Below are 26,325 nucleotides of genomic sequence, written 5' to 3'. Positions count from 1 at the left end.
GTGCATCCGGCTACATGATATTCTTAAAACTCTCTTTCCAGCAGAGATAATGTTATGTATTGCTTTCTCTCTCACACACAGGCCTCCCTGCTCTGACCTCATCATGCAATTTGTTGCACACATACACACAGTCATGTAAGCTCTCGCTTTCCCTCTCCCTCTCTTACCTGAGACTATTTTCTGTGTGGGTTAGGTCACATTTACTCCCTTCTCTCCCCTGAAGCTGTCCCTCATACCTGCAGAGTAGCAGCTTCATCACAGCCAGTGGTTTGTTGACCTGGACGTCTAGATTCCTGCCCATATCAAACATGTTTAAAAATCAGTTTGCATTACTCTCAATTAAAAGCTGTTGGCCAGCAAAAATAGCATTAGCTCTGTGATCTTTAGCTTAACCTCACTGCAGCTGTCTTAACTTCAGCTTATTACTTGTGCATTGATTTAGAACTGCACTCAAACACCTGCATCATAGGTGTCAGAGTTAATTCACAGCCTCCAGCCAATCGGAATAGACCATCTGCAGTGGCCATGGTATAAAGAACACTATGACCTGACTCTAAAGTGAGCCATTGTAAATGTTGCAGAATATTACTTAGGATGTGCTTTTCAGTGTGAAAATATGAGATGTTTAATTCCTCATCTAAATTTGTTGAACTAATTTTAGAAATACTTAATGTGTATGATTTATATAAACACATAGACAAAGATAATGCACAGTACACATACACATAATTGATGTGGACACCAATTCAGACACAAGCACACACACACACACACACACACACACACACACACACACACACACACACACACACTGTACACAAACACACACAGTCCATTTATGGCTTTAGGCGAGCCTTCTAGGCAGGATTTTACTATTGACCTTGACCAACACAAGTGAGGAGCAGGGATTTTCAGAGCTGAGCTGTGCGTGTGTCTATGTGTGTGTCTGTGTGTGTGTAATTATCCTTATGAGGGCCGCAGATGAATATGGTGGTAACAGAACGCCCAGGAGATGAGGGGATGGCATATAGCACACACTCACACACACACACTGGAACGCACACATGATGGGATCTGTCCATCCTTTTTTTGTGTCTCCACAAGGGAGGCAGGCTGAAGCAGGGCCTACTTACACTGTCTCTCATGTGGGTTAAAATGTCTGTGTGTGTATGTGTGTTATTGTGCTTGGATATATGTATCTGTTTGTCTAAATGTGTGTGAGTGTTTTTGTCTAGATGTGTGTGAGTGTTTTTGTCTACATGTGTGAGTGTTTTTGGCTACGTGTGTGTGTGTGTGTGTGTGTTTGTCTACGTGTGTGTGTGTATGTGTGTGTGTGTGAGAGGGCGCACACGCATGTGTGCCATTGTGTCGGTATGCCGTTATTGAATCTCATTTGCCACATTCCTCTCTTTGTTGCTGTTGAATCTACAGGGTAATGGATTTATTACGTTTGTCTGGCAGGATTGCGTGTGTGTGTGTGTGTGTGTGTGTGTGTGTGTGTGTGTGTGTGTGTGTGTGTGTGTGTGTGTGTGTGCCCATCCACATAAAGACATATTGTGTTTGTGCTTGTGTCTGTGTATCGTTTCTTCATCTGTGGTATGTGTACTTTGCGTTGATGTTGGTTTTGTGTGTATGTGTGTGCCAGCGAGTGTGTGGGTGAGTGTGTGTTTGCTTGTGCCCCTGTGTTGTGTGCTATTATTTTGTGTATGTGTGTGTGTGTGTGTGTGTGTGTGTCCCAGGTTCTGTGGTCCGCTGAGACAGATGAAAGGAAAGAGGCCTGTGACTGATCCACTTCTGAACAAGGGAATTCGACCTCCCCTCTCTCCTCCCTTCTCTCTGTCTCTCTCACCCTCTTTGTGTCTCTCCACCTCTCTCTCTCATCCAGTCTTTCCTTTTTACTGTCATTCTCTCTCCGTGTCTCTCTCTCTCATCTCTCTCTGTCTCCCCCTCTTTCAGTCTCTTTCTCACTGAGCATGTGACCCACTTTTACCACCCACATCACTCTCTCTCCCCAGGACCCATCTGAAGACAGTCTACTGAGAGCAAACCAGGGGACACAGAAAGAGACAGAGAATAAAAAGAGTAGCAGAACTGTCTGTATCCTGCTCGTACATACATTATCCCCCCCTGTGACTGTGTTAGCAGTCTATACATCAGTGTGAATAAGTGTAAATGAAGTTTATATCACAGACGGAGTGTAGGTGATGGAAAAAGAAAAGAAGAATCGGGAAAAGGCATGGTCAAGGGCTGTGGGGGAAGCTCTGACTCAGCCTTTGAGCGGCTGTCAGGCTGCTGTTCAGTGTGTGTGAGTTTCTTTTTGTCAAAGGCTCTGTAGGTGCAAGATTTCAGGGGGCAAGCTCGGCTGGCTCGCTTGTTGTTTGCTGTTTTTGTGTTCTCACCTTTGGTTTTGTACCTCACTGTGTGTATGTTCACTTGATTCGTTGTAACAGAATCAGAAAGATTTTTTCTCTACAACTTTCATATGGGAGTATGTCCTTGGTTTTTTAGACATAGTGACAGTTTATAGTTGTATACAGTGGCAGAGCGCGGGGGCGACAGGTTATGTACCATGCAGTACATGTAGAGACCCAGTAAAGGATCAACCCACCTCAAGTCAGTTCACCCTTTCTTTTTAAATTATTTCATTCAGTAATGAATTATTGAAGAGGAATAAAAGTTAGCTTGATCGCTAACAGGACAGTAAGTCTGCACAGTTTATTTGAAAAAGGTATGTGTACCTTTGACCTCTGTGTCATATCTGTCTGCAAATTATGCTTCTCTTGTTGATCAGTTTATACTCTGACATAGGAGGTTAAATAAAAGTAGATGGTGTAACATAGCTTGCAAGCTACGGTAGCTTCTTCCATATTAGGTGCTCTGTTGTGTCTGTCATCACGGCTTGCTGTTGGTCAACACCACAAATTTGAATTAACTGATTTTTGAATTGCAAAATGTAACCGTTTTACATGTTGGTGTGCCCGGTCCTTTAGACTGTAAAACTTAACACTCAGTAGCTGATTTGCTTCATCAGATCTGTGTGGGTGTGATTTGATCAGAACTGATTCACAGTGGCCCGACCACACAACCAAACAGCTGCCAACTCTCATCAGATTCTGATCCAAATGTTGCGACCTTCTGATTGGTGTGTTGAAACATGTGACATCATCTTTTCCCAACTGAACCTCTTCCACTTCATGATCCACTTCCCATTGGAAGAAAACAGATAGAAACACAAATACAGAAATATAATCAAATGATCAAAGTTGTTCTGACTTTATAGTATATTGGGTTCATGGAGGACCCCATCACACAAGCTTTTGAGAAAATACTTTTTAGGGGCTTTTTAAGATTTAAGGTCAAGGTCAAGCTTGCTTTTATTGTCTCCTGGAGGAGAAAATCCACGTGGCTTGAAGGGATTGTTGCATAAAACAGTCACAAAGCACAGTTGTAGATAAATAAATAAATAAAGAAAAACACACACAAAAAACAAAACAAACAAAAAGCATGTACGCAGTTAAAAATACAATAATTCCAAAACAGTCCTCGCACAGATAAAGCACACCTTTATTAACAGGATATAACTGACCCTCTTTCGTGGACCAAACACCCACTACGATGGCCAGTAACTCTCTAAGACAGTATCAGTCATTTAGACACTGCTGTAACACTAATTTAAATTCCTTGAAGGGTCTCCAGAGTCATCACTGTTGACCTGTTGTCAGTTTTTGCCCCACATACCACTGTACACCCTCTCTGACCATGAGCCAATCAAATAAAAGCAAATTAGTGGCTCTGTGTCAAACAATTTCCTGATTGGTTACTGTTTTGCTGCTTTACACAAAGCATTAGAGCCTCTGTTTCTTCTCTGACTCTTCTGTCAACAAACTTGATCAGCTTCGGTCTACAGTGAAAACGCTCTTCATATGTGAAAACATCTTGCATTGACCCTGGCGTGTTTTTCAAAACTTCCCCACTGAAATGACAAATTGTAAGGAAATTGTTAAATCTCTTCCTGCTCAAGTTTGTCGTGAATGACAGGCCAAAACAGAGAGGGAGGAACAGATGTGGTTTCAAATTTAGCTGGCTTAGTGTGGAGACAGCTTGACATCGCTATTCTTTTTTTTTTTTAATAGGAATCACTGTTGTTACTCGTACGGCTCTTTCTTTTACTAGCACTGCAGATTTTGTCGAAATATTTTCTTAATGGGGAGCAGCAAAAACTGTTATGAAGTGGCATTTCTTAAGAGAAGTGTAACTGTAACCATCTCACAAAGGTTGAGGTATGTTTTTGTATCCAAAAAAACATTGCTTTGAATATTTTTCAGAATTGTCTGGACTTGACAGTGCTGGTAAATGTTTTTGCTTGGTTTTTTTTTGGATTTGCTGTTAATATGGGTTAACATTGTTGATGCTACTTTTTTTTACTTGGTACCTGACAAACAGCAGAGATAGGTAATGGGGTCTACTTTCTGTCTCCCCTCTCCATTAGTCCATTAGTATTCAGGATGTGTTGCCTGCCTGCTGCCCGCCACTCATTCCCCAGACAGCGTATCAGCCGGCGTTGATTAATTTCAGCCTATTAGCACCCCTCGTTCCCTTCCCCCAGCTCCGCCCAGGTTAAAACCCTGTGCACACCCACATGCACGCTCGCAGGCAGGGGGTGCTGCTGGGTGAGCGATGGCAGAGAGGTTGCCAGGGAGCCAGTTGTTGTCAGAACGATATTAATGAGTGTGCTACTCTGGCCCTAAGAGTCTGAAGTGTGTGAGTGTGTGTGAGTGCGCCATAGTGTGTATGTGTGTGTGTGTGTGTGTGTGTGTGTGTGTGTGTGTGTGTGTGTGCCATAGTGTGTGTGTGTTTACGTGTGTTTAACTGTACAGCTTTAATTTTGGTGTTTGTATGCCAAGTGAAGGTGGCTTGGGTGTGTGTACACTGTAGAATGAGAGGTTCATGTCTGGTGAGAGTGTGTGTGTGTGTATGTCCAAACATGATAGCATATGTCCGTTCATACGTACATTCTTGTAGAGGCTGTTTCTGTGTGTCTGTCTGTTGCTGTATGTGATATCAAGCAATGCCATGGGCTGAAGGAAAAGGGCTTCTCTGTGTCTCTGTGTGTCTCTCTGTGTGTGTGTGTGTGTGTGTGTGTGTGTGTGTGTGTGTGTGTGTGTGTGTGTGTGTGTGTGTGTGTGTGTGTGTGTGTGTGTGCGCTCGTGTGTGTGTGTGCGTGTGCGTGTGTTTGCGCTCTGTGGAGGCCTGTCCTAGTTTCCTTCCCCTCACCAGGGAGCCTGAGGATCCAGGACTGACGCACATCACCTGACAGCCGCCCCACTGCTCCATGGCCCTGCACCGTGCGTGTTTGTTTGTGTGTACGTGACGGAGATGGAATGTCTGAATTTCTGTATGTGTCAGAGGATATGCGTGTGTAATAGAGAGAGATGTGAGAATGTGTTAGGAAATCCATCAGTTGAAACCTCATGGTATGCGTGTGAGTGGTCACTTGTATGTTGTTTTGTGTGTGTGTGTGTGTGTGTGTGTGTGTGTGTGTGTGTGTGTGTGTGTGTGTGTGTGTGTGTGTGTATGTATACCTTGGGGCAGAGTAGAGAAAATGGTGCCACATGAAGCTTGGAGACAACAGAGTTAACTGCGCTCTACTTAACCTCAGTATGGACTGAGGCTGTGTGGACTGAAAACACATTACCAGGGCTGTATTATGTAAACACACAGTTATTCCACTGGACCTTAGCTATATACTGAACACTGTATTGTAATACATTTTGTACAGTAACCATGTAAAACTTAGACAGGATTGAGTTTAATGCAGCTGTATACACGCTGCACTGTTAACCTCTACTTTTAGGCCATTGCTGACTGTAGATTTCTAGACTGCTCACACAGAGACGCATTAGGGAGAAGCTTGTATTTCAATGTAAGAGTACAACTTGTAGCATTACCAGAGGGCAGAGGAGCATTGTGATCGATGGATGTGTTTTTTTTTTTTATGAAGAATGAGGTCGAAAATGGTACAAAAAAATAGATCACCTGTCAAACCCCAACTCCTCTCTCACTCTTTAACCAGTTTTTTAAGAGTGGCTTCCATTTCTCTGAATGGGCCCTTAAATTAGTGACCATTGTCTAACATGTTAAACACCAAGCTTCTTTGGAAATTAAGTTCTCCTAACTCAGTTTTCACAGCTCCGGGTGAGCATGTCATTCTCTAGGAATTTGCCAAAAACTTGTCTCTTGCTGTTGTATTCAGCAGCCAGCTCCACTACGTCAGTGTGCCAAAATGTCACATTAACCGTTTAGGAATTACAGCCGTTTTTCTACATTGTCCCACATTTTCAGATGCTCAAAAGTAAATGGACAATTGATCAGTTTCATGGCCAGGTTTGGTCTGTTCCCTTGTTATTTCAGAAAGATCTTTAAAAGGTCTGGAATTGATTCCAAGTGTTGTATTTGCATTTGGTAGCTGTTAACGGGAACTCTCAATATGCATTCCAAAGAGGTGTCGATGCAAATAAAGGAGGAAATCATTAGGCTGAAAAAACAAAACTAACTTATCAGACAGATAGCAGAAACTTTAGGAGTGGCTAAATCAACAAATTGGTACATCCTTAAAAAGAAGGAATACACTGGTGAGCTCAGCAACACCAAAAGGCCTGGAAGTACACAGGAGACAACTAAAGGGAATGATCGCAGAATTCTTTCCTTGATGAAGAAAGACCCTTCACAGCATCTAGGTGGAGGTTGTGTTATACCATCAGCATGTATGGCTGCCAATGGAACTTGGTCACTGGTCTTTATTGATGTGACTGCTGATGAAGTACCAGGATGAATTCTGAAGTGTATAGAAACATACTATCTGCTCAGATTCAGCCAAATGCTGCAAAACTGATAGGAGGTGCTTCACAGCACAGATGGATAACGACCCAAACATACTGTGAAAGCAACCAAAGGGCTTACAAAGGCAATGAAATGGAATATTCTTCAATGGCTAAGTCAGTCACCTGACCCTCAACCCAACTGACCCTGCTTTTCACTTACTGAAGACAAAACTGAGGGCGGAGAGACCCACAAAAAAACAGCAACTGAAGGCAGCTGCTGTAAAGGCCTGACAAAGCATCTCATGGGAGGAAAATCAGCATTTATTGATTTCCATGGGTTCCAGACTTCAGGCAGTCAGTGACTGCAAAGATAATCCTGATATTTATAATTATGTTGGTTTGTCCAAGTACTTTTGAGCGTCTGAAAATGAGACTGCTATGTATAAAAATGGCTGTAATTCCTAAATGGTCAATGTGGTATTTTTGTTAAACCCCTTGAATTTAAACTGTAACTCTACACTTCAGTCACATCTTTATTGCTTCATTTCAAATCCACTGTGGTGGTGTACAGAGGCAAAATTACAAAAATTGTTTCACTGTTCCACACTGTATGTCTGTGAAGCACGTATAGTGCCGATTACAAATGGGTTGCATTCTCAACATGTGATGTATTCCCTGTTTTTATTATATAGTCTGTGTTGGTAGAGAATTGGCAGAAAATTGATTATATTAAAGGCAAAATAAATTTTTGCTGCTATATTCGTTGAAGCAATAGTTTGGGAAATACTTTCTTGCTTTTTTGCAGAGATAGAAAATTGATACCACCCTTATGACTGTATGGTAAATATGAAGCTACTGTCAGTTGCCTGTTAGCCTAGCTTAGTACAGAGACCGGAAATGTGAGGAAACAACTTGCCTGGCTCTCACTAATTAACACGTTATATCTCAGTTTTTAATTCATACAGAAACTGAAGTGTTGGCCAGGTGCAGTGAGTTTCTTGAGTGCCACACAGCTGCTGGCTGTAGCTTTATACTTACCATGTAGATATAAGAGAGGTATCAGTCAAGAAAGCGAAGAGCAACTTTCCCAAAATGTTGAACTTTAAACTTTAAACTTAAAAAAAACGAAATATCTGGTTTGTGTACATCTGTAGGGCATCACAGCACCCAGTGTAAATCTTAAACAAAAATACTTTACATATTTTGCCTTGTCCGACTACTGTCAATAGCAGAAACAATGGAGTTTTTCAAAACATCTTTGAATAGTGTAGTTTATTTGATGGTGTTGATGATGTGAAGAGGATGAAGGAGACTCCGCTGACACTGTCTTGATTACATATAAAGGTTTATTATAAAGAAGAACAGCGTCAAGTCAAGCATCTGCAGGTCTGCTTGTGAGAGGGTGTGAAGCCAATGAACCACTCTGAAATTCAGCCTTGGTCACCGACTCTTAAATAGGACAGTTGTTTTCCTAAAAACTGTCAGGCACATATGGTTTTAGTTACAAAGCGTTACCTGCCTTTGGGGACTGCAAGACCCCTTCTGAGGACCTTTGACCTATGGCCTCTGAGCCATATCTCTATTTTCACACATAATTTATATTCTACATATATGACCATACACCTCAATAGCAAAGTCAAACTTATTTAGGAGCTGAACTTCAATCTACTCTTGAATTATCTGTCTCTTTGCAACTTTGATACTGTCTATTTTTGGAAGGTGAAGGGTCATATCTGATGATTCTTTAAATATCCATAATCACATATTTTAAATCTCCCGTGACCACTTCAGTCCATACCTTATGAAAGGCTGATAGCATATTCATAGTCACAAAAGCCTATAGGCACACACACTCAAAGGCCTGTGTGCTTTATTAAAAACTGTCATGAATATCTTATAGGCTGCTAATGCTATGTGATACATTAGGATCTGAACACATTAAATTTTAAAAGCACATTAGACTGGCAAAGAAAGAAGGATTAGGAAAGGGTGGAAAGAGGTTGAGGAATGAAAGACAAAGAACAAAATTAAGTGACATAAAAACAGAGCAATGGTAGTTTATATTTGTACATTTTATAGTGTAGTTTTGTAAGTTGATGAGATACACTGATACTCATTTCCTGCTTGTGCTGACAGGTCAGACATGGCAGAACAAAGGAAAGAAGGAAACGAATGGACATTTCAAAGAAATGCAAGCTCATGAAAGACTTAAGACATCAGGAAAATAATAGTAATAATAACCCTGCATGGTATGGTGCTCTGTGATATTAGATGAGTTATGGGTCAGCTGTGTGTGTGTGTGTGTGTGTGTGTGTGTGTGTGCGTGCTTGTGTGTGTGCTTGTGTGCGTGTGTTTTTCAGTAATTCAGTACCTATAATTTCATGGCTGTGTAGCTGAAGGGTTTGGAGATTGAGCCTCCCATCTCTCTTTTTCAATATTGCTGATGTGTGAGTTTAGAGTACGAGTCGTTTTAGTTAGTCCATCTCCCTCTGTCCTTCAGTTAATACTGCTGACCTATGAGTTTGGTCTTGTCCCTGCAGAGGCCTACCTTCCACCTGAAACACCCTATGTGTGTATTAGTGTGTGCTTTTGTGGACTTGGTGCTGTGTCAGCGTTGGTGTTTCACATATGAGAGGTCGTGACCCTGCAGCCTGGAGTACACTTGTCTTCATCTGACTGATTACATTTTAACACTCTGGACACATGGACACGCAGACACACAGACGCACACACATGCAGTCATTGTGGTTGAATGGTCCTTTGACCCCTGGTAAGGAGTGACTTGTTCTCCCAGTGGTTGTAGGGACCTCAACCAGTTCATTAATACAACACATAAGTGCTGAACACCCTCAACTTCTTAACATTTCCACTCATCTTCAGCTTCCTCTCCTCTCCTCTCCTCGATAATGACTAATACACAGTACCTAACAATATAATCTGTATTTTGATGATGCTAAAATAAAAAAATTTAGTTTTTCTTGTCGATTGTGTCCTTTTTCTTCTTCAGGTAAGCGGCTCCAGGAGTGGGTGTGTGTTGTTCTGTGCCTCTTCCTGTTCATCATCAACTTCTCCTTCCTCCTCCTGCACTTCTCCGCTGTTCACATCTACAAGATCATCCTCGGCATTGGTGAGCTGGCAGTCAGAAAGACTGTGATGGTAGAAAAATGACCAAGTTAAGATAAAATTTCTCTGTGTAAAGACACCACTTTAAGCTGTTGCAGTCCCTCATCATTGTTCTCGTTCAAATGAGTTTTTTTTAGCCCTTTTGTAAAATTGAGTTTTGGTGTTTGTTTAATAATGACATGTGTTATTCTTTTTTTTTCTTCTGTCTCTGTGTTTATCTGTAAGTCCTAGGAATAGTAACAGCAGACTTTGCGTCGGGGATGGTACACTGGGGGGCAGACACCTGGGGATCTGTGGACATCCCTGTTATTGGCAAGGTGAGCAAATATTCAGTACACAGATACATACACAGACACTGTAATTTTAACTTATCATTAAACCTTTGATCCTTTAAATCTATTCACAAATTAATTTGGTAGCCACCAAGCTAAACCAAAAAAATTAGACATCACTCCACATTCTTAAAAGAGTAATTTGCCATTTTTGGAAAGTTGTGCAAGAACCTGGATTTTTTTTAACCTTTCAGCAGAGCCTGGCTAACTGTTTTGCCCGGTTGCAAGCCTTTTTTTAAGCCAAGCTAAACTAACTTAACTTCTCTTTTGTCTAGTTTCATACTTAATGCACATAAGTGAGGGTGATATGGATCTTTTCTTGGCAAGAAAGTGAATAAGTGTATATTCCAAAGCAGCAAACAATTCCTATGGTAATAATACCTCTACTACGACTAAAAAAAGTAGCACTAGAGTCCTATCAAGTAATGTTTGAGAAGTTTAAACAAAAATACAAGAAAATGAAAGACACTGGCAGTAAAACAATAAAAACCTAATCATAACATGTAAACGCTCTTTACTACAGTGTTAACAAAACCAATCAAAAATGAAGCTTAAATGTAGAAATTAGACTGATGAATAAAAGTTTTAAGAAACCCCTTTAAGTTTAAAAGGAAGATTTACTTTAAATTTTTCTCTATCGATTTGGCAAAATTGTCTGACATCTTCTAACAGATCTTTCACTTTCTTTAACTGTGTTCTAACATTTATAACAGTTTCATGTACAGTGTCTTTTGCTTTGAATGCTAACTCTTCACGGGCATTAAATTTTATTTCAAACTTTATTTTCCACAATGGTTTTCTTTTCTGTGTGTTTAAATTGCTCGCTTGAGTACATCAGTCTGGATTTGCTTTACTTTTCACTCAAATGGTGGTAATATCTGGCAGCTACATAGGACTTTTTGTCCTAAAAAACCTACAGTTCAAGTACTTTTAAAAAGCATTTTTAATGACCTAGTGAGTCATAGACGAGAGAAATGATATAATATTGTACCAGTGTCCCCTCCATCTCAGTGTCCCCTCTCTCCTGAGGCTGTATCACCATGGCAGCATGGTGGTTGCACCTTATTCCCCCGAGCCTCAGGACTGCCATAGTGACCTGGATACTAAATGTCACTGTCCCACAGAGGAATCTCTTACTAGACAGTCATGTACATGGTCCAACACAAATGATACACACACCCACAAACATGGATACATGCTGTGAATGGGCTCACCTTGAACCCCCAAAAACTGTCACCATACAGTGCCATACAGATGTGTATTAAGATGGATGCACATACACTTACTTTTCACATCAAAACGCATCACCTACATTAATGCAAACACAGTTTGCCACATTTCCCAAAGCCAATTAGAGTGAAGGTCATCATCATTTCAGCCAATTAAAATCAGTGTGATCAGTTGCAGTATGCAGATTGGTTCATGTGAACTTTTTTGATTTATGAGATGAGAATTTAGTGGGTGTGCGTGTGCATGTGCGTGTGTATTTCTTCTTCTATTTCTTCTGTGTATGAAATATTCATTGATAATTAATGCGTTGAAATGTTGAAGCTGTTGTGTGTTTTGAGACCTGAAGCATCCTAATTATAAAAAAAACTACCATTTATGCTGAACCCATTTAGTATCAATGTGTGATTCATAATATTGTAATGATGTAATTATTTAATTCATTTATTCATTCAATTTTATTAAACTTTGTCACATGAACCTCATTCTACTGAAATGCTCTTCATGAAAGTTAAATATATCCTCATAGAAAAGATTTGAGGCAGTTAAACTCATATGTAATATCACTGTTATTACTAGGCAGTACTCAATTGCTCAATCTTGAACAGACATGTAGTGTCCTGAGGAAGGCAGGCTTTTATTTTACACTAATGATGAAAGTACAGATGGCAAAAAATGTGGCTGAGTATATGGCTGCAATATAGCCTAGTATGTTTGCATTTAATTTGATTGTATATGATTGTATAAATAATATGGTGTGGTGTGTTAAATTTGCCTGATATAACTATACATTTTTATAATGGCACTAAAATAACACAAAAAGAGATGACAATGGTGTGAGATATTACCTATAAGCCAGGCTGTTGGCTGTAACATTTTTATGTTATTTTTGAGTTTTTTTTTTTTGTGATAATATGTAAGTGTTGTGCTTACATCTTGTTCTGCTGTACACAAGTGGCCAAAAAATAAAGTAAGGCAGATTTAAATAACAAACTGCAGGGAACTCAAAGTTTTTCAAGGAGACAATCTCAGAAGGCATAAACGTCAAACGTAACTGTTTTGGGTAAGATGACAGCTGTACTGTACTACTACCATGCTGTACTACCCTTTACTGGCATTCCAAATTAGCATCCACTGAATCAAATTAAAAGCTGATTATAAATTAGCTGCAAAGACACAGAACGGTAAATCAGTGTTAACTGCTTAATAATGAGATGGAGCATTTAATTCGTTTACATAGTTTTACTTGTTAGTTTATAAAATGGTAATGAATAAAGGGTTAATATGTCTACACAGGAGGCTGGTGGTTTTGAGGCTTTGTCATCACAGCTTTAAGATAAATCCCATTACTGCAATTCAGTCTGATGCTAATTGGCTCCAGATACCACATTATCGACAGTCTGTTTAGTGCGATGAATTCTAATGGTTGATGTTGTTTTTTTTTGATTTGTAGAAATTGGGCTGTAATGTAAAATATTCTCTCTATTATCTTATCACTGTGACAACATCCTGTGTGTGTCTCTGAACCTAATGTAGTTTTATCAGTGAGGATTATTTTCTTGTTACATTGTGTTATTTAGATAACACATTTCTGTACATGCACTGTACCATCAATTGACTCTAAACAAAGGTTTCTGGAGCCCTGTGTTACTTTCTTCTGTTTGCTGAAAGTACTATGTGGTTCGACGTTTATTTATGATGTGGAATTTATTGGGGTTTGGGGTAGTTACCGCGACCAAAAGCTCAGCGGCAGTTTCAGATTTGCATGGTGTGTCGGACACTGTAGGAGACTTCTAATAGAGACTAACTGGAAGAGAAGAATGGACCTTTGCAGAGAACAGAGGGATGACAGTAGGCTAGTGGAAAATAAAGTGTGTGTGTGCATGCTTGTGGAAGGAGACAAAAAAAACAATGCGTACACCTCAGTTGTTGTTTTTTTTTGTGTGTGTACGTGGGTTTTGAGACAAAGAGTAAAGCTGGCCTGTGCTCCCAGTTACAGTTAGTTGCTAATATCAAAGACAAGCACAGTGGAGAACACCTGAGGCTAATAGTGGTTGCCGGTATAAAGCTAGAAGAAACATTTGAAGCCAGTTTTGCTCTTTATTTGTTCTGTCATTTACTAGTTTTTGCTGTTTGTATATGCATGTACTATCTGTGTACATGTGTACCACCTTACTTTGTTTTCTGTTCCCTGTTACCTTTATTTATTAAGACCTATAAGACATTGTCGGACTATAGACACCATGTAGAAGCATTAATGCAGACACAACACATGTTGTATGCAGATCTGGACTCCTGCCCTCCATAAATTCCCCATAATGAGATACCTAACAGTCATATGAGTCTGCTTTCATAGGATCATAAATAATATTTCCAGCAGTGAAGGCCATGGAGAAGTAACAGCTGCTGGAACTACTGGAAAAACTGCATTTTCTATCTGTCAAAGTCATTGGCCCAGTATGGTCAGTATGGTCTCCAGGATCTCAGGGACAGTTTTGTCGGCAAGGTCACACAAAAGGTATGTTTCCATTTTTATACTCATTTTTGATCTGTATGTAAAGAAACTTGAATGGAGACATCAACAACATCTCAGGTTAGATTCCAGCCAGGGACTTTTGTAACATGTCATGCCCCTCTCCCATGTTCGCTGTCTGTATCTACCCTGTCACTATCTAATAAAGGCAAAATGCAAAAAAAAAAAAAAAGAACAGATGGCATATCAATCAAAAAAGAAGCTGCAATGCAGTGCATGGCTGATAGAGACTGATCAAATACACCCTGATGTGTTGTTTCTATGACGAGATTAATGTCATACTACCACACATTGTTAACATGCCTCCACTACACTAGAAAGTCCAAATAATAAACAATAAAATCTATGGTAGTGTCGGGGATGTACATATATCAACACCACCACTTTAATTTTAGATGAGGTCCCGTGTTTCATATAACCATGCTCTCTATAACCATCGAAATACCCTTCAGTTGCAAGATGATTTTGCTCTACCTCATAAAAGTTGCAAGGAAAATAATCCCATAAAGCATACCACTAATGCTTTTCGTTAGAAGTTGTATAACAACGATTTGCTTTGATTTGAATCCGTAAAAGCCTTTTTCTCTCCAAAGTACCAAAACAGCAGCGCTATCCTAAAAAGTGTATTACATTTTCCCAGTAGTGTTCAGAACTGTTCCTTGGTGAGGCTTTTGGCCGTGCTGTTTTTCGTCGTCATCATGTCGTTGAGCTTTAATTGACTCAACAAGGATTTAGCAGTCCTCTAATGACACCACTTTGAGGACAAAGTCACACTCATTAGTTCCCAATGATGCTTGATTCACATTGAAATTGCCAGATGTGCTTACACAGTTTAGCGATATATGTTTGAAGATCCTTCCTTCCTATCTGTTTTTCTCCTGCAGTCATCTTTTAAAAGCATCAGTTCTTCTTTCCTTATGTCAGTTTCTCTCTGTATTTACTTTTACATCTTTATTAGACATTTCTCATGTCACGGCAACTCTTAGGTTGATTGGAGTGTCGATGGAGAGTTAATTGAATGACTCAAGTTAATTTCTTCTTAAAGTAGAATGGAAGGTAAGAAAAGTGGAACGGAGAAGAAGAGGAAAGTATAGAAACTATAGTATAAAGTATAGAAAGATTTGGCCAAAAAGAGGGAGACAGAGACAGAGAAACCAACAAAATGTGAGATGAAAATACAGAAAAAAGGTCGGGAGGACATAAAAAAAGAGGGGGTGGAAGGGCGTGTCTGTCCAGCTAGTGGGACAGCGCTGGTTGCTGGGGCGATGGGCGATGTGAGCTGGTGATTAACGGATGTCGTGCTAGGCATGCCGCTAAACGGTGTGGGATTAGAGTACAAGCAGCGACCAGTGGCCCACCGTTAACCGGGATCGCTGATTCTGCCCTGCTCGGCATGACCTCCGCGGCTTAGCCAGCCTTTCATCTGGTTGAGGGCTGCGGCGAGAGGAGGGGGGTGATGGGAGATGAGAGGGGGGTAAAGGCAGACGAGAACTGTGGAGGGTAAATAATTGTGTAAACAGATAGTTTCTGTATTTGCAGTGGCTCCTGCCAACAATGTTTGCAAAATAGGCATGTGTGATTGGTTCAAACAGCTATAACGACAAGTTAGTTTCCATGATGATGTGCCATGGTTGCACACATACACACAAACACACATGGAGAAGGACACATGTACACTGTGGCAAGATGCAGGCCTTCCTTTTTTTGCTTTTTCCAAAGAGGGAAATAAATTAACTTTATCCTGTTTGTGCATGTGTATGTGTTTCTTTTTGTCCTGTTTTGTGCTTGTAAGATTCAGATTCAGTCTTTCATTAGAGACCCCCATGCTCTCACAGACAACTGTCTGCCTCTACACAGTGCAAGTGGGGTTTGAAGCTCACATTTTGGAGTTTGTGTCTGGTGTCCATGGGTCATTTATGTGTATGAGTGTGTTTGTGTGACTCGACTGCTGTTCTGTGGTTTATTAAGATGCTGGATATGAGCTTTGGAGTTGCACAGGATGCTGTGCACCGCTGAGTTGCTGTGTGTGTGTGTGTGTGTGTGTGTGTGTGTGTGTGTGTGTGTGTGTGTGTGTGTGTGTGTGTGTGTGTGTGCATTTGATTTGCATTTGCGTAAGGGTTGTAAACAATTTCTGTCTGTTTTGTGTTCTGATTTAAAGTGAATGTAAATTAAGTTGGAAAATCTACCAGTCACTATCAGCTTCTGTTTTTGTGCTTGTTGTTTATCACATCAGTTCCATTTAGCAGAAACTAAATGTGTGTAATTTTAACTAAGAGAAGAGACAGCCAGAAACTGAGGAGAATTTAGCTGTTTTCTGCTTATTTAAAATATTGTATTTGTTATTCAAATGTAATTTTGTTTCATTTGGAGTATTGAATTCAGTAGAATCTTTAGACATAAAATGCCTTAAAAATAAAACGGTCTGTCATGGCTGTTGCAGAACTGATTGGGTTTTCAGTAATTATACAATATTACATTGTATGCTTCAGTCTGCAGACTGGTGCACTTACAAAAACCAATGTCAGTGTGGTTTATAATCTGTGTGTGGATGACCAGAGAACTGAAGCATGTAGTCTTCTGTTTAATTGTCTTTTATTGAAAGCACTGCAGTCCATTTCAGTGCCTCTCTATTAAAAATGACAGTCAAACTGCCATGGCACATAAATAAACTCATGTTTGGTTAATGAGTGTCCCTCCTCACAATTTAAAGCCAGTTGTCCTGTATTAAAGAATAAATATTTGAATAAGGAGGTGTATAATAGCGCTGTCAAAATTGGCCAAAATTACAATTATTCCTTCTATCAAAACACATAGGTTCAAACCAGTCAAATATCTTTTTTTTGCGCATTATGTCCATAAGAGGGCAAACCAATACAACAAGAGACATAACTACTTGGGTACATATTTTCGAGATGTATCCTCAGTTTTTCTGGAATGGTAGGCTACAACTTTATCTCGAAGTTCCACAATTTGGCGTCTACTGACCAAAATTAAAAATATTTCCAAACGGAGCTTTTTAGATTGCATGGAGTGAAAATCCCTCTCTCTGCGGCTGAGGTGGGTTACAAACTCTCTGCCATGTTGCCTTGTTGAATAATTTGCTCATTTCAGATTGACCTACATTTCATTTTCAATCAATGAAAGTGACTTTGTGTGACTCCTGTCTGTCATGCAGTGCATTCAGTGCAGTGACTGACGCCCACGCTAGAACTTGCGAGGCAGACAGCCAAACTGTTTTTTTTTCACGATCCAATTTTTTTTTTTTTTTTACAATTTGATCATATAATCAAATTTAGAATATTCGTTGACATATTTTATAAGGTTGCACTAGGTTTTACTAGTTGAAGGAATGCAGATGTTTTGTAATTTTGTCTATAATGTCTCTCTCTTTCTCTGACTCTCTCTCTCCTTACAGGCATTTATTCGACCGTTCAGGGAACACCACATCGATCCGACCGCCATCACTCGCCATGACTTCATTGAAACCAATGGCGACAACTGTATGATCCCCATCCTACCATTGGCTCACATGGCCTACCAGTTCCTCATATACACACCAGGTAGCACACACACACATGTAATCACAGAACTGTATTTTTTGAATTGGCTATTAAGCACAGAAAGAACACAAACACACACAAACGGCAGTTAAGCACGTGCATGTATGTATGCATGGCAGATATGGCACATACAAACATTTCAGAAGGAGGAGAGAGGAAAGATGAGGGAAATCTGCTGTTGTGACAATGAAATTGAGGTTGGCAAAGCGCTGGTATTCTGTATCCTGTGTGAACATTCTTCCTTATTCACATCGTTTTTACCTATGAGGGAGACACCTCGGGGCGTAACACCTACAGAGCTTTGAGCTATCCCCCCAGATCTCAACCTCGCTTCACAAATTCCCCAGCAAAGGAGTGGGAATTGCTATAGCAAAGATGTGATCCCTCACTGGCTTCCCACTCATAATCACTGCCAGTTTGCTTACAGCCACATTGCATAAAGCTGTAATGTGAGTGTAAGGACTTTAGAAGTTCAAGTACAAAGGGTCTAACAATCATTAGCAGTGACCTCTTTTTTCAGGATGCCAAAGTATCCTGGCCTCTGAGGTGGGTGAAGTGTGTCCACTGATCGTGGGAAAGCATGGGGTAGTTTTTCTTGTAATCATGTGCACTGACCTTATGAATGCGGGGCGGGAGGGGAGGGACTGAAGGAGGAAGATCGTAGGAGAAACAGAGCAGCCTGTTATTGTGGAGGTGACTTCTCCACGTGTCATGTCTGCACTTCAGCATGAGCCGAAAGGTCGCTGATGGGTGGAGAGGAGAGGAGTTGACATCAGTTAGCCAGGTTAAAGGCGAGGTTAGCTACGGGGGTGTGGTGTTAAGCTGTTCACAAGCCTCTGAATCAGCCTCTCTGATGTGATTATAACCCTAGTTAGCTCTGTATTTAAGCAGAGACAAATGATCTGCCAAAAATAAGGAATTAACATGTAAATACAGTAGCAGCCTCTTTTTTACCTCTTTAACCTAGAAATAATGGTCCCAATACTATATGACCACTCCTTTATGGTAATATTAAGTAATGCCCAGATAATTGCTTCATTCTTTTTCCTCTATTTACTGAAACAAAATGAACATTATTTAGATGACATAATCATCAACAACAATAACACCACAAATTTAATGAACCCTTAACCCTTATGTTTCTTAGTGTTTTCTATGTCAACATTTTTAAAAAATCTCAGATTATTTTTAATCTGATGTGAGAGAAGTAGTTTCTTCTGTTAACAAAATAACTCACCACTGCACCTCAGCACACCACTATGTGGTCAAGGCAGGCTTTGTCTTGTAACAAAATGAAAGCTATATTATAACCATTTCTATCTTTATAGCAATATTGTATACACCATAGCTATAACGGTTATTGTCCCATACCTATACAAATACAATACAACTATACAAATCAAGCATACAAGTTAAACAAGGATGGAAACCAGTTTTAAAAGCAGAATTCTCCATATAAACACAGTCAGGAATGTCCAATGTAAAAATTTGAATGATGGTGTTAAAAGGAATACAGACTGAGAATGATAAAGGGAAAAATGTTACAAATCTGTAGAAATAAAGAAATGGAGGAAAGAGGACTGGAAGGGAAACATGCAAAGGTCATCTGCTTTTCCACAGGAGGGACCAGTGAATGATTGGGGAGAGAGAAGGAAAGATTAGAGGGGTGATGGCAGTAGCGAGGTCCACTTGTAGGTGACATCCACACCTGTCATGTCCCGCACCGCAGGGAGTCAAGAGGTCACGAGACAGAGACAGGGAAAGATGCAGTGACATCTACACCTGTCATGTCTGCACCTTAAGAGGTCACTGCTAAGAGTTTAAGACAGAGGGTGAGAGTGTATGGAGAAGCGAGGTTACGAGAGAGAGTCAGGGGTGGGGGTGGTAGAGGGTCATGTAGCGGTAAGATGACATCTAAACCTGTCATGTCAAGCTCCTCGCGGTGTCAAGCGGTCACCAGACAAAGACAGAGACAGAAGTAGATGGGGAACACTGAAAGCAGTGAGGTGACATCTCCAGCTGTCATGTCTGCACTTTAACTGGGGTCAAGAGATCGCTGTCTTAACCAAAGAGAGGGAACGAGAGATGGAGGCAGACAGAGAGAGGACAGCTGTAAGTCATACCTACAGAAATACTTAAATGAATAACAAGAGTGAGCTGTATGAAAGACAGGCTGCAGACTTCTCTTAGGCTTTAAGCATTTGGCAGATGAGACCAAACTTGTACTGTAAGTCTATTTTGTCAAGCTGGTGTGAGCGGCTCTGTTACATCTGCATCCAAATGCTGTTCAAATAACAACAAGAGCCAAATTGCAGACTGTTCTCATGCGTTTAGGTAATTATTTCCAGAAATGCTGCACACAGCTGCTCCTGTGTGTGAGTCCTGACATGTTTGTCACCTATCAGCTCAAATCAACACTGACAAAATACACAATCCCCAGATACCAAAGACATCTTCAAGAGCTGTTTTCATGGTTTCAGGCCTAGCAATAGTTTACATCTAGGAAATCGAATAAAACTCAAACTCAGTGGACAGAGACACTGATTATACACATTTTTTAGCCACAGTGGCAGCGTAGCTGAGGGATGGCAATGTCTTATGAATATCTCTCAACATCATCAGATCAAAACTGTAATTGGTCTAAAACATTTGTTTGTGGCCAATACCAGCAAAACTAATGATATTCCCATCAGCCTCAGCTGTACGTGCTAACACCCTAGCATGCTAACACGTTAGCATTACCTGCTCAGATAAAACAGAAATTTCACCAAACTGCTTGAAAAGTCAGTGGGTTTTGTCCAAGAAACATTAAAAAAAACAAGAACAGGCAAATCTCAGCCTCTGAGTCAGAAATCAGTTATTGATGGCCCACCCATTTGCAAATACAGCTATTCATATGACAACAGCATGGTAATTCGGCAGTTGTTATTTGGTAATTTTAAGGCATGAAAACGTGTGGAAAGAGCGCATGTTTGGGTTGTTTTTTACACTGACCGAGGAAGGTGGCACACAGATGCTGCTCTGCTGCTGCAGCCTTGGAAAAGAAAATGGACGTGAGCAACGATGACTGCAACTTCTCTTTGGATGAAAGCGGTGAGGACTGCGAGGAAGAATGTTGCCATTTTGAGCTTCGACTCTATCCCGCTGAGGATGTTTTTATGAGTAAGTGAATTATTTTAACTCCATCAACTCTCCACAGGCACATCACATCATATTGCTTTCTATAGCTAAAAATTCTGTCATAAAGCATCTAAAGCAGCTGCAGTGGCTGCGGTGGCTAAAAGTTCTCTTCACAACAATGCAGCAGATTGTAAACCTGTATCATGTCATAGACACTGCACCCAGCAAGGTCAACTAATTACTCTAAAGCTAAAGTTAGGTGGTGTAATTAAAAATTTTTGTTCTTTCCAATTTACCTTCTCAGTCTCCCTCTGTTATTTGTAATGCACTAATATTCAGAGTATCCATCTAAGTGATGAATCATTTTATGTATCATATCAGGCTCCTGTGGTGTAACATTGTGTGCTATACTAAATAAGATTGTAATATTCATTCAAGCCAGCTAAATCAGAGCCATGGGGGGTTATGACATTAAGTCTCATTAGTGTAGGTTAATGTAATGCACATGCCAGATATTAATGATCAAATACTTGTAAATGTGTTTCATGGCTGCTATAATGTGTAAATGGTGCATTCTGTGTTTTAATATGTAAATAGATAGATCCCTTCCACAGGATTCACTCATACCAAACAGCAGTTACAAATACAAAAGAGTAAAAAAAAAGTAAAACTATCTTACAGTGCTAAATGTATAAATCAAATATAAAATAGATGTATTTGCTGTAACCAAAATATGTCATAAGCAGATGAGATATTTCACTTGTTGACCATATGATGAAAGGGCAACTGTTCACATTTTTATTTATTTATTATTTCACAGAAAAGTGGAGAACATTGCACCTGCAAGTTGTCAGCTTCTTTACTTGTATGTTTGGTGCTTGTGGAATGTACAGAGAGTCCAGGAGGGACTGTCCACACAGAGCTGTCCCCCACCAGTGATGGAATACAACAAGCGCATGGGAGGTTTGGATTTGTCAGACAAGTTGATCCGGTATTACACAACACTGCAACAAAACTGGTATAGGAAACTCTTTCTTTACTTCTTTGACATTGCTGCAACTAATGCCTACAATCTCCACAAAGAACTCATGCAGCAGGACAGCATGACCCACAAGGCTTTCATGGCGGAGCTCACTGCACAGCTGTGCAGTGTAACACAGAAGACACAGAAAGACAGCCAGTGGTGTTCTAGTGCCAGTTCCTGGGGCAGAGCTTGTCAGCAACTGCTGGATTAGGGATACCGCTGGACACAAAACCTTTGCATACTTCTGGATGCATAGCGGAAAGCGAACAAAACCCCTTGGAAGTACAAAGCATGTGATTTCTACCTTTGCCTTCAACCAGACAGAAACCTGATCAGGACTGAAAATTATAGGATAAAGATAAGATACAACTTTATTAATCCCAAAGGAAATTCTTCTGCCAAATGTTGCTCAATTTTTGTATTTTTCCAGTAATTTAATGTGATTGCAATTACAATTCATCACAATTTTATTCATTGTATGTTTGGGTTTGAAAACAGAATTTCCAAGAGGGCCAGAATGACATTCCAGACTGATGTACCACTACCTTTGACAGGGGGGGGCAATATTAACAGTGTGTTGACAACTACTTCATCCTTATTCACTGTGTAGGCCACTGGCTTTGAAAAAAATAGTGTCACTCAAAATTTCTTACACTTTAGTAGTCAAACCACATAAAATTTCTAAATGATTTAATCACCTGTGTAGCCAAAACCCAAAGTTTACAAGGTTCAGATCTCAAAAGTCTTGACCACACATGTTTATAACCTGTTTTTTTTACAATATCTCAGCCCCTCTGAAAATAGGTTTTTGAAAAGTGTATGTTCATTCTGACTGCTCTCAGATAATTGGAGCTGAATTTGTGCTTAATATAAGCATATGTAGCACTTTGGGTTTTCTAGATAGGTGAAATATATAAAAATGTCAATACGTCCAATTACCTCAAAAGTGGCCGACAGGCCTCAGACTCCAGAGGGTTAGCAAGCTGATGTTAGCATTTAGCTCAAAGCACTGCTGAGCCAAAGTACAGCCACACAGAGCTGCTAGCATGGCTGTTGACCCAGGAGGTGTTTCAGCCACGTCCATCTCATGCACATCTGATGGAACAGATACATTTCCGTTTTAAACACTGGCTGACTACACAGGCTGCATAACAGCTCCTGTTTTTCTCGAGAGCATGCGTAAATGCAACCTAAAGTCTATTTTTTATGCTTCATGTCTACTTCGTTTTGATTTACATGCGCATCTACAATGATTATGTGTTGGGTTCTGAGTGCTGCCAAAATGTGCGTGACCTACACTCAATACTGTGCCTGAAAGCATCCTATGTAGACACAGATGGAGGACTGAATCTGCTGCTGCTGCTCTGCTAATGTGCTGTTCATGCAATACCTCCTGTGGAGACACAATGTTAATCATGTTTTTCATTTTGCTTACACTTAGCTCGACGGGCATCAGTCATCAGTATGTGTGTGTGCATTATCTGTTTATATTTAAAGCATACATGTTTACTCTTGTACACAGGTCTCTCTTGAAAAGGAGATCACAATGAGACTACGTGTTTAAATAACATATTAAATAAATTTGCCACCCTCTCAGTTTTTATAAACTCATCATATGTTTTGCATGTATATTCTTAATTTATAAAGTTTAATGTATTATGAAATACCCAAGTAAGTTTGGAGTATCCCAGATTCCCACTGAAATGCAAAACTAGAGTAAATGTAAGAGGAGTAATTCAGAAAAACTAAAAAAAATGAATATATATAACATATAGCAAACAACAAAAACAGAACCAAAAAATAGGACAATTAAAAGTGAACTATTAAATATTAGATCACTCTCATCTAATTCCCTGTTAGTTAATGATTTGATAACTGATCGTCACATTGATTTATTCTGTATTATTGAAACTGGTTGTAGCAAGAAGAATATGTTAGTCTAAAGAAATCAACATCCCCTACACATATAAATAAGGACAGGCCATAATCTGATCTTGTTCTGATATATGGCATAGAAATTGAACATATATTTGTATAACCATATTTGTCTGACCTTTTTTTTTTTTTAGTAACTTTTGAGTTTACAATAATGGACTGCACAGCTTTTTGGGGGAAAAAATTCCATTACAGTAGGTGTCTATCTAATAATGCTGTAACCAAATTTAAGGAAAGATTCCCATTGTTGTTTACTCCAATGCTATATGTAAATACAATGGAGGACAGCTATCTCAACATTAGCCCCACACAAGTTGATGATCTTGTTGGTAGTGCTGCAGCCTGATTGTGTACAACACTCGAATCTGTTGCCCCTCTGAAAAAGTAGGTAATGAATCAGAGGAGGCCAGTCTGTGGCACAATCCATAAATGTGTGCTTTAAAGCAGACATTGTGATAGCTGCAAAGGAAATGTCGTTCGACCAATCTAGGGGATTTTCGCCTAGCCTGGGAAGATAGTGTAATAACATATCAAAAAGCCCTCTGTGATGCCAGAACTGCCTATTATTCATAATTAACAGAAGCAAATAAAAATAATCCCAGGTTTCTTTTCAACACTGTAGCCAGGCTGATAGAGTCATAGCTTTATTGAGCCATGCAGTCCTTTAACTCTCAGCAGTAATGACTCCATGAGCTTCTTGACAAATAAAATTGTAACAATAAAAAAAATTAACTGTAAAAATTTGTCTCCTACTTCCCACAACTGGCACAGATGTATGTCCAGTACAGTCAAATCGACTATAACGCCTCATTTATATTTTCCTATATGTCATTCTCTCCTATGGATCTCTCTGAGCTAACTTCAACAGTTTCTTCACCTAAACCATCAACTTGTCTTTTACACCCTATTCCAACTAGGCTTTTCAAGGATGTTTTACCCTTAATTAACACTTCCATATCACATCTGATCAATTTAACTTTATTAACACTCTATGCACTGCAGGCTTTTAAGGTGGCAGTAATTAAAACACTACTTAAAAAGCCTACTCTTGATTCAGATGTTTTAGCCACCATCGACCTATATCCACCCTCACCTTTATTTCTAAAATCCTTGAAAAAACTGTTGCAAACCAATAATGTGATGATTTGGATAGGAATGGTATGTTTGAAGATTTTTAGTCAGGATTTAGAATACATCATAGCACAGAAACAGCACTGGTGAAAGTTACCAATGATCTTCTCAAGGCTTTAGACAATGGACTTGTCTCTATACTTGTCCTGCTAGATCTTAGTGCTGCATTTGACACCATCGATCACAAGATTTTATTACAGAGACTGGAACATGTCATTGGGATTAAAGGAACCGCACAAGGCTGGTTTAAGTCGTTTTTATTAGATAGATTCCAGTTTGTTTATGTTAACAATGAATTTTCCATGCTCAAAAAGGTTTGTCATGGAGTTCCACAAGGTTCTGTGCTAGGACTGATATTTTTCACCCTATATATGCTTCCTTTAGGCAATATTAGCAGGATGCACAACTGAAATTTCCATTGCTAAGCAGATGACACCCAGCTGTATTTATCCATGAAGCTGGATCAAACTAATCAGGTACTCAAACTTCAGGAATGTCCTAAAGACATAAAGGCCTGGATTACCTTTAATCTTTTTACTTATAAATTCAGACAAAAATGATATTATTGTACTTGGCCATAAACACCTCAAAAAATATTATCTAATTATATAGTAACTTTGGATCACATTACTTTGGCCTCCAGTTCTAATGTAAGGAACCAAGGAGTCATTTTGACCAGGACATGTCCTTGACTTCACACATAAAGCAAGTCTCTAGGATAGCCTTCTTCCACCTACACAGTATTGTGAAAATTAGAAACATCCTGTCTCAAAAGGATGCCGAAGAACTAGTCCATGTATTTGTTACCTATAGGCTGGACTACTGTAATTCCTTATTACAAGGATGTCCCAACAAGTCTGTGAAAAGCCTCAAGTTGATCCAAAATGCATCCCCGCGAGTACTGACAGGGACAAGGAAAAGAAATCATATATCTCCCACATTATCTTCTCTGCAGTGGCTCCCTGTAAAATTCAGAATAGAATGTTAAATCCTTCTCCTTACGAACAAAGCCCTTAATGAACAGACTCTATCGTATCTTAAAGAGCTAAAGCACCCTATTATCCAATTGGAACATGCTCTCAGAATGTGGGCTTACTTGTAGTTCCTGGAGTTTTTAAGAGTAGAGTGGCAGGCAGAGCTTTCAGCCATCAGGCTCCTTTCCTGTGGAACCAGCTCCCAGCTTGGGTTCGGGAGGCAGACACCCTCTTTACATTTATGATTTGGCTTAAAATTTTTCTCTTTGATAAAGTTACAGTTAGAGCTGGTACAGTTAGGGCTGGCTCAGGTGAGCCCTGAACTACCCCTTAGTTATGCTGCTATAGGCTGAGGCTGCTGTGGGGAACTCCCATGATACACTGAATACTCCTTCTCTCGCTCGCTCTCTCTCTCTCTCTCTCTCTCTCTCTCTCTCTCTCTCTCTCTCTCTCTCTCCCCATGCATATATATCGCAATACTGTATGTCATTAACTTTGTGTCTTCTCTCTCCGTAGTTTGCGCTTTTCCTCTCTTGTCTTATCAC

General features: G+C 39.9%; 1 protein-coding gene across 1 annotated transcript in view; it reads left to right on the top strand.

The window, feature by feature from the left end:
- Positions 1-26,325, top strand: part of si:ch211-212o1.2 (uncharacterized protein LOC492735 homolog) — a 47,357-nt gene that overhangs the window by 10,773 nt on the left and 10,259 nt on the right. Inside the window, exons 2-4 of the mRNA XM_040132592.1 lie at positions 9,829-9,948; positions 10,170-10,261; positions 17,452-17,596. Coding sequence (XP_039988526.1) covers positions 9,829-9,948; positions 10,170-10,261; positions 17,452-17,596 — 357 coding nt within the window. The remainder of the gene's footprint in view (positions 1-9,828; positions 9,949-10,169; positions 10,262-17,451; positions 17,597-26,325) is intronic.

The sequence above is a fragment of the Xiphias gladius genome, chromosome 8 (assembly GCF_016859285.1).
Source record: "Xiphias gladius isolate SHS-SW01 ecotype Sanya breed wild chromosome 8, ASM1685928v1, whole genome shotgun sequence".
NCBI lineage: Eukaryota > Metazoa > Chordata > Actinopteri > Istiophoriformes > Xiphiidae > Xiphias > Xiphias gladius.
Note: the sequence above shows the minus strand (reverse complement) of the source record. Positions and strands in the feature narration are given on the sequence as shown.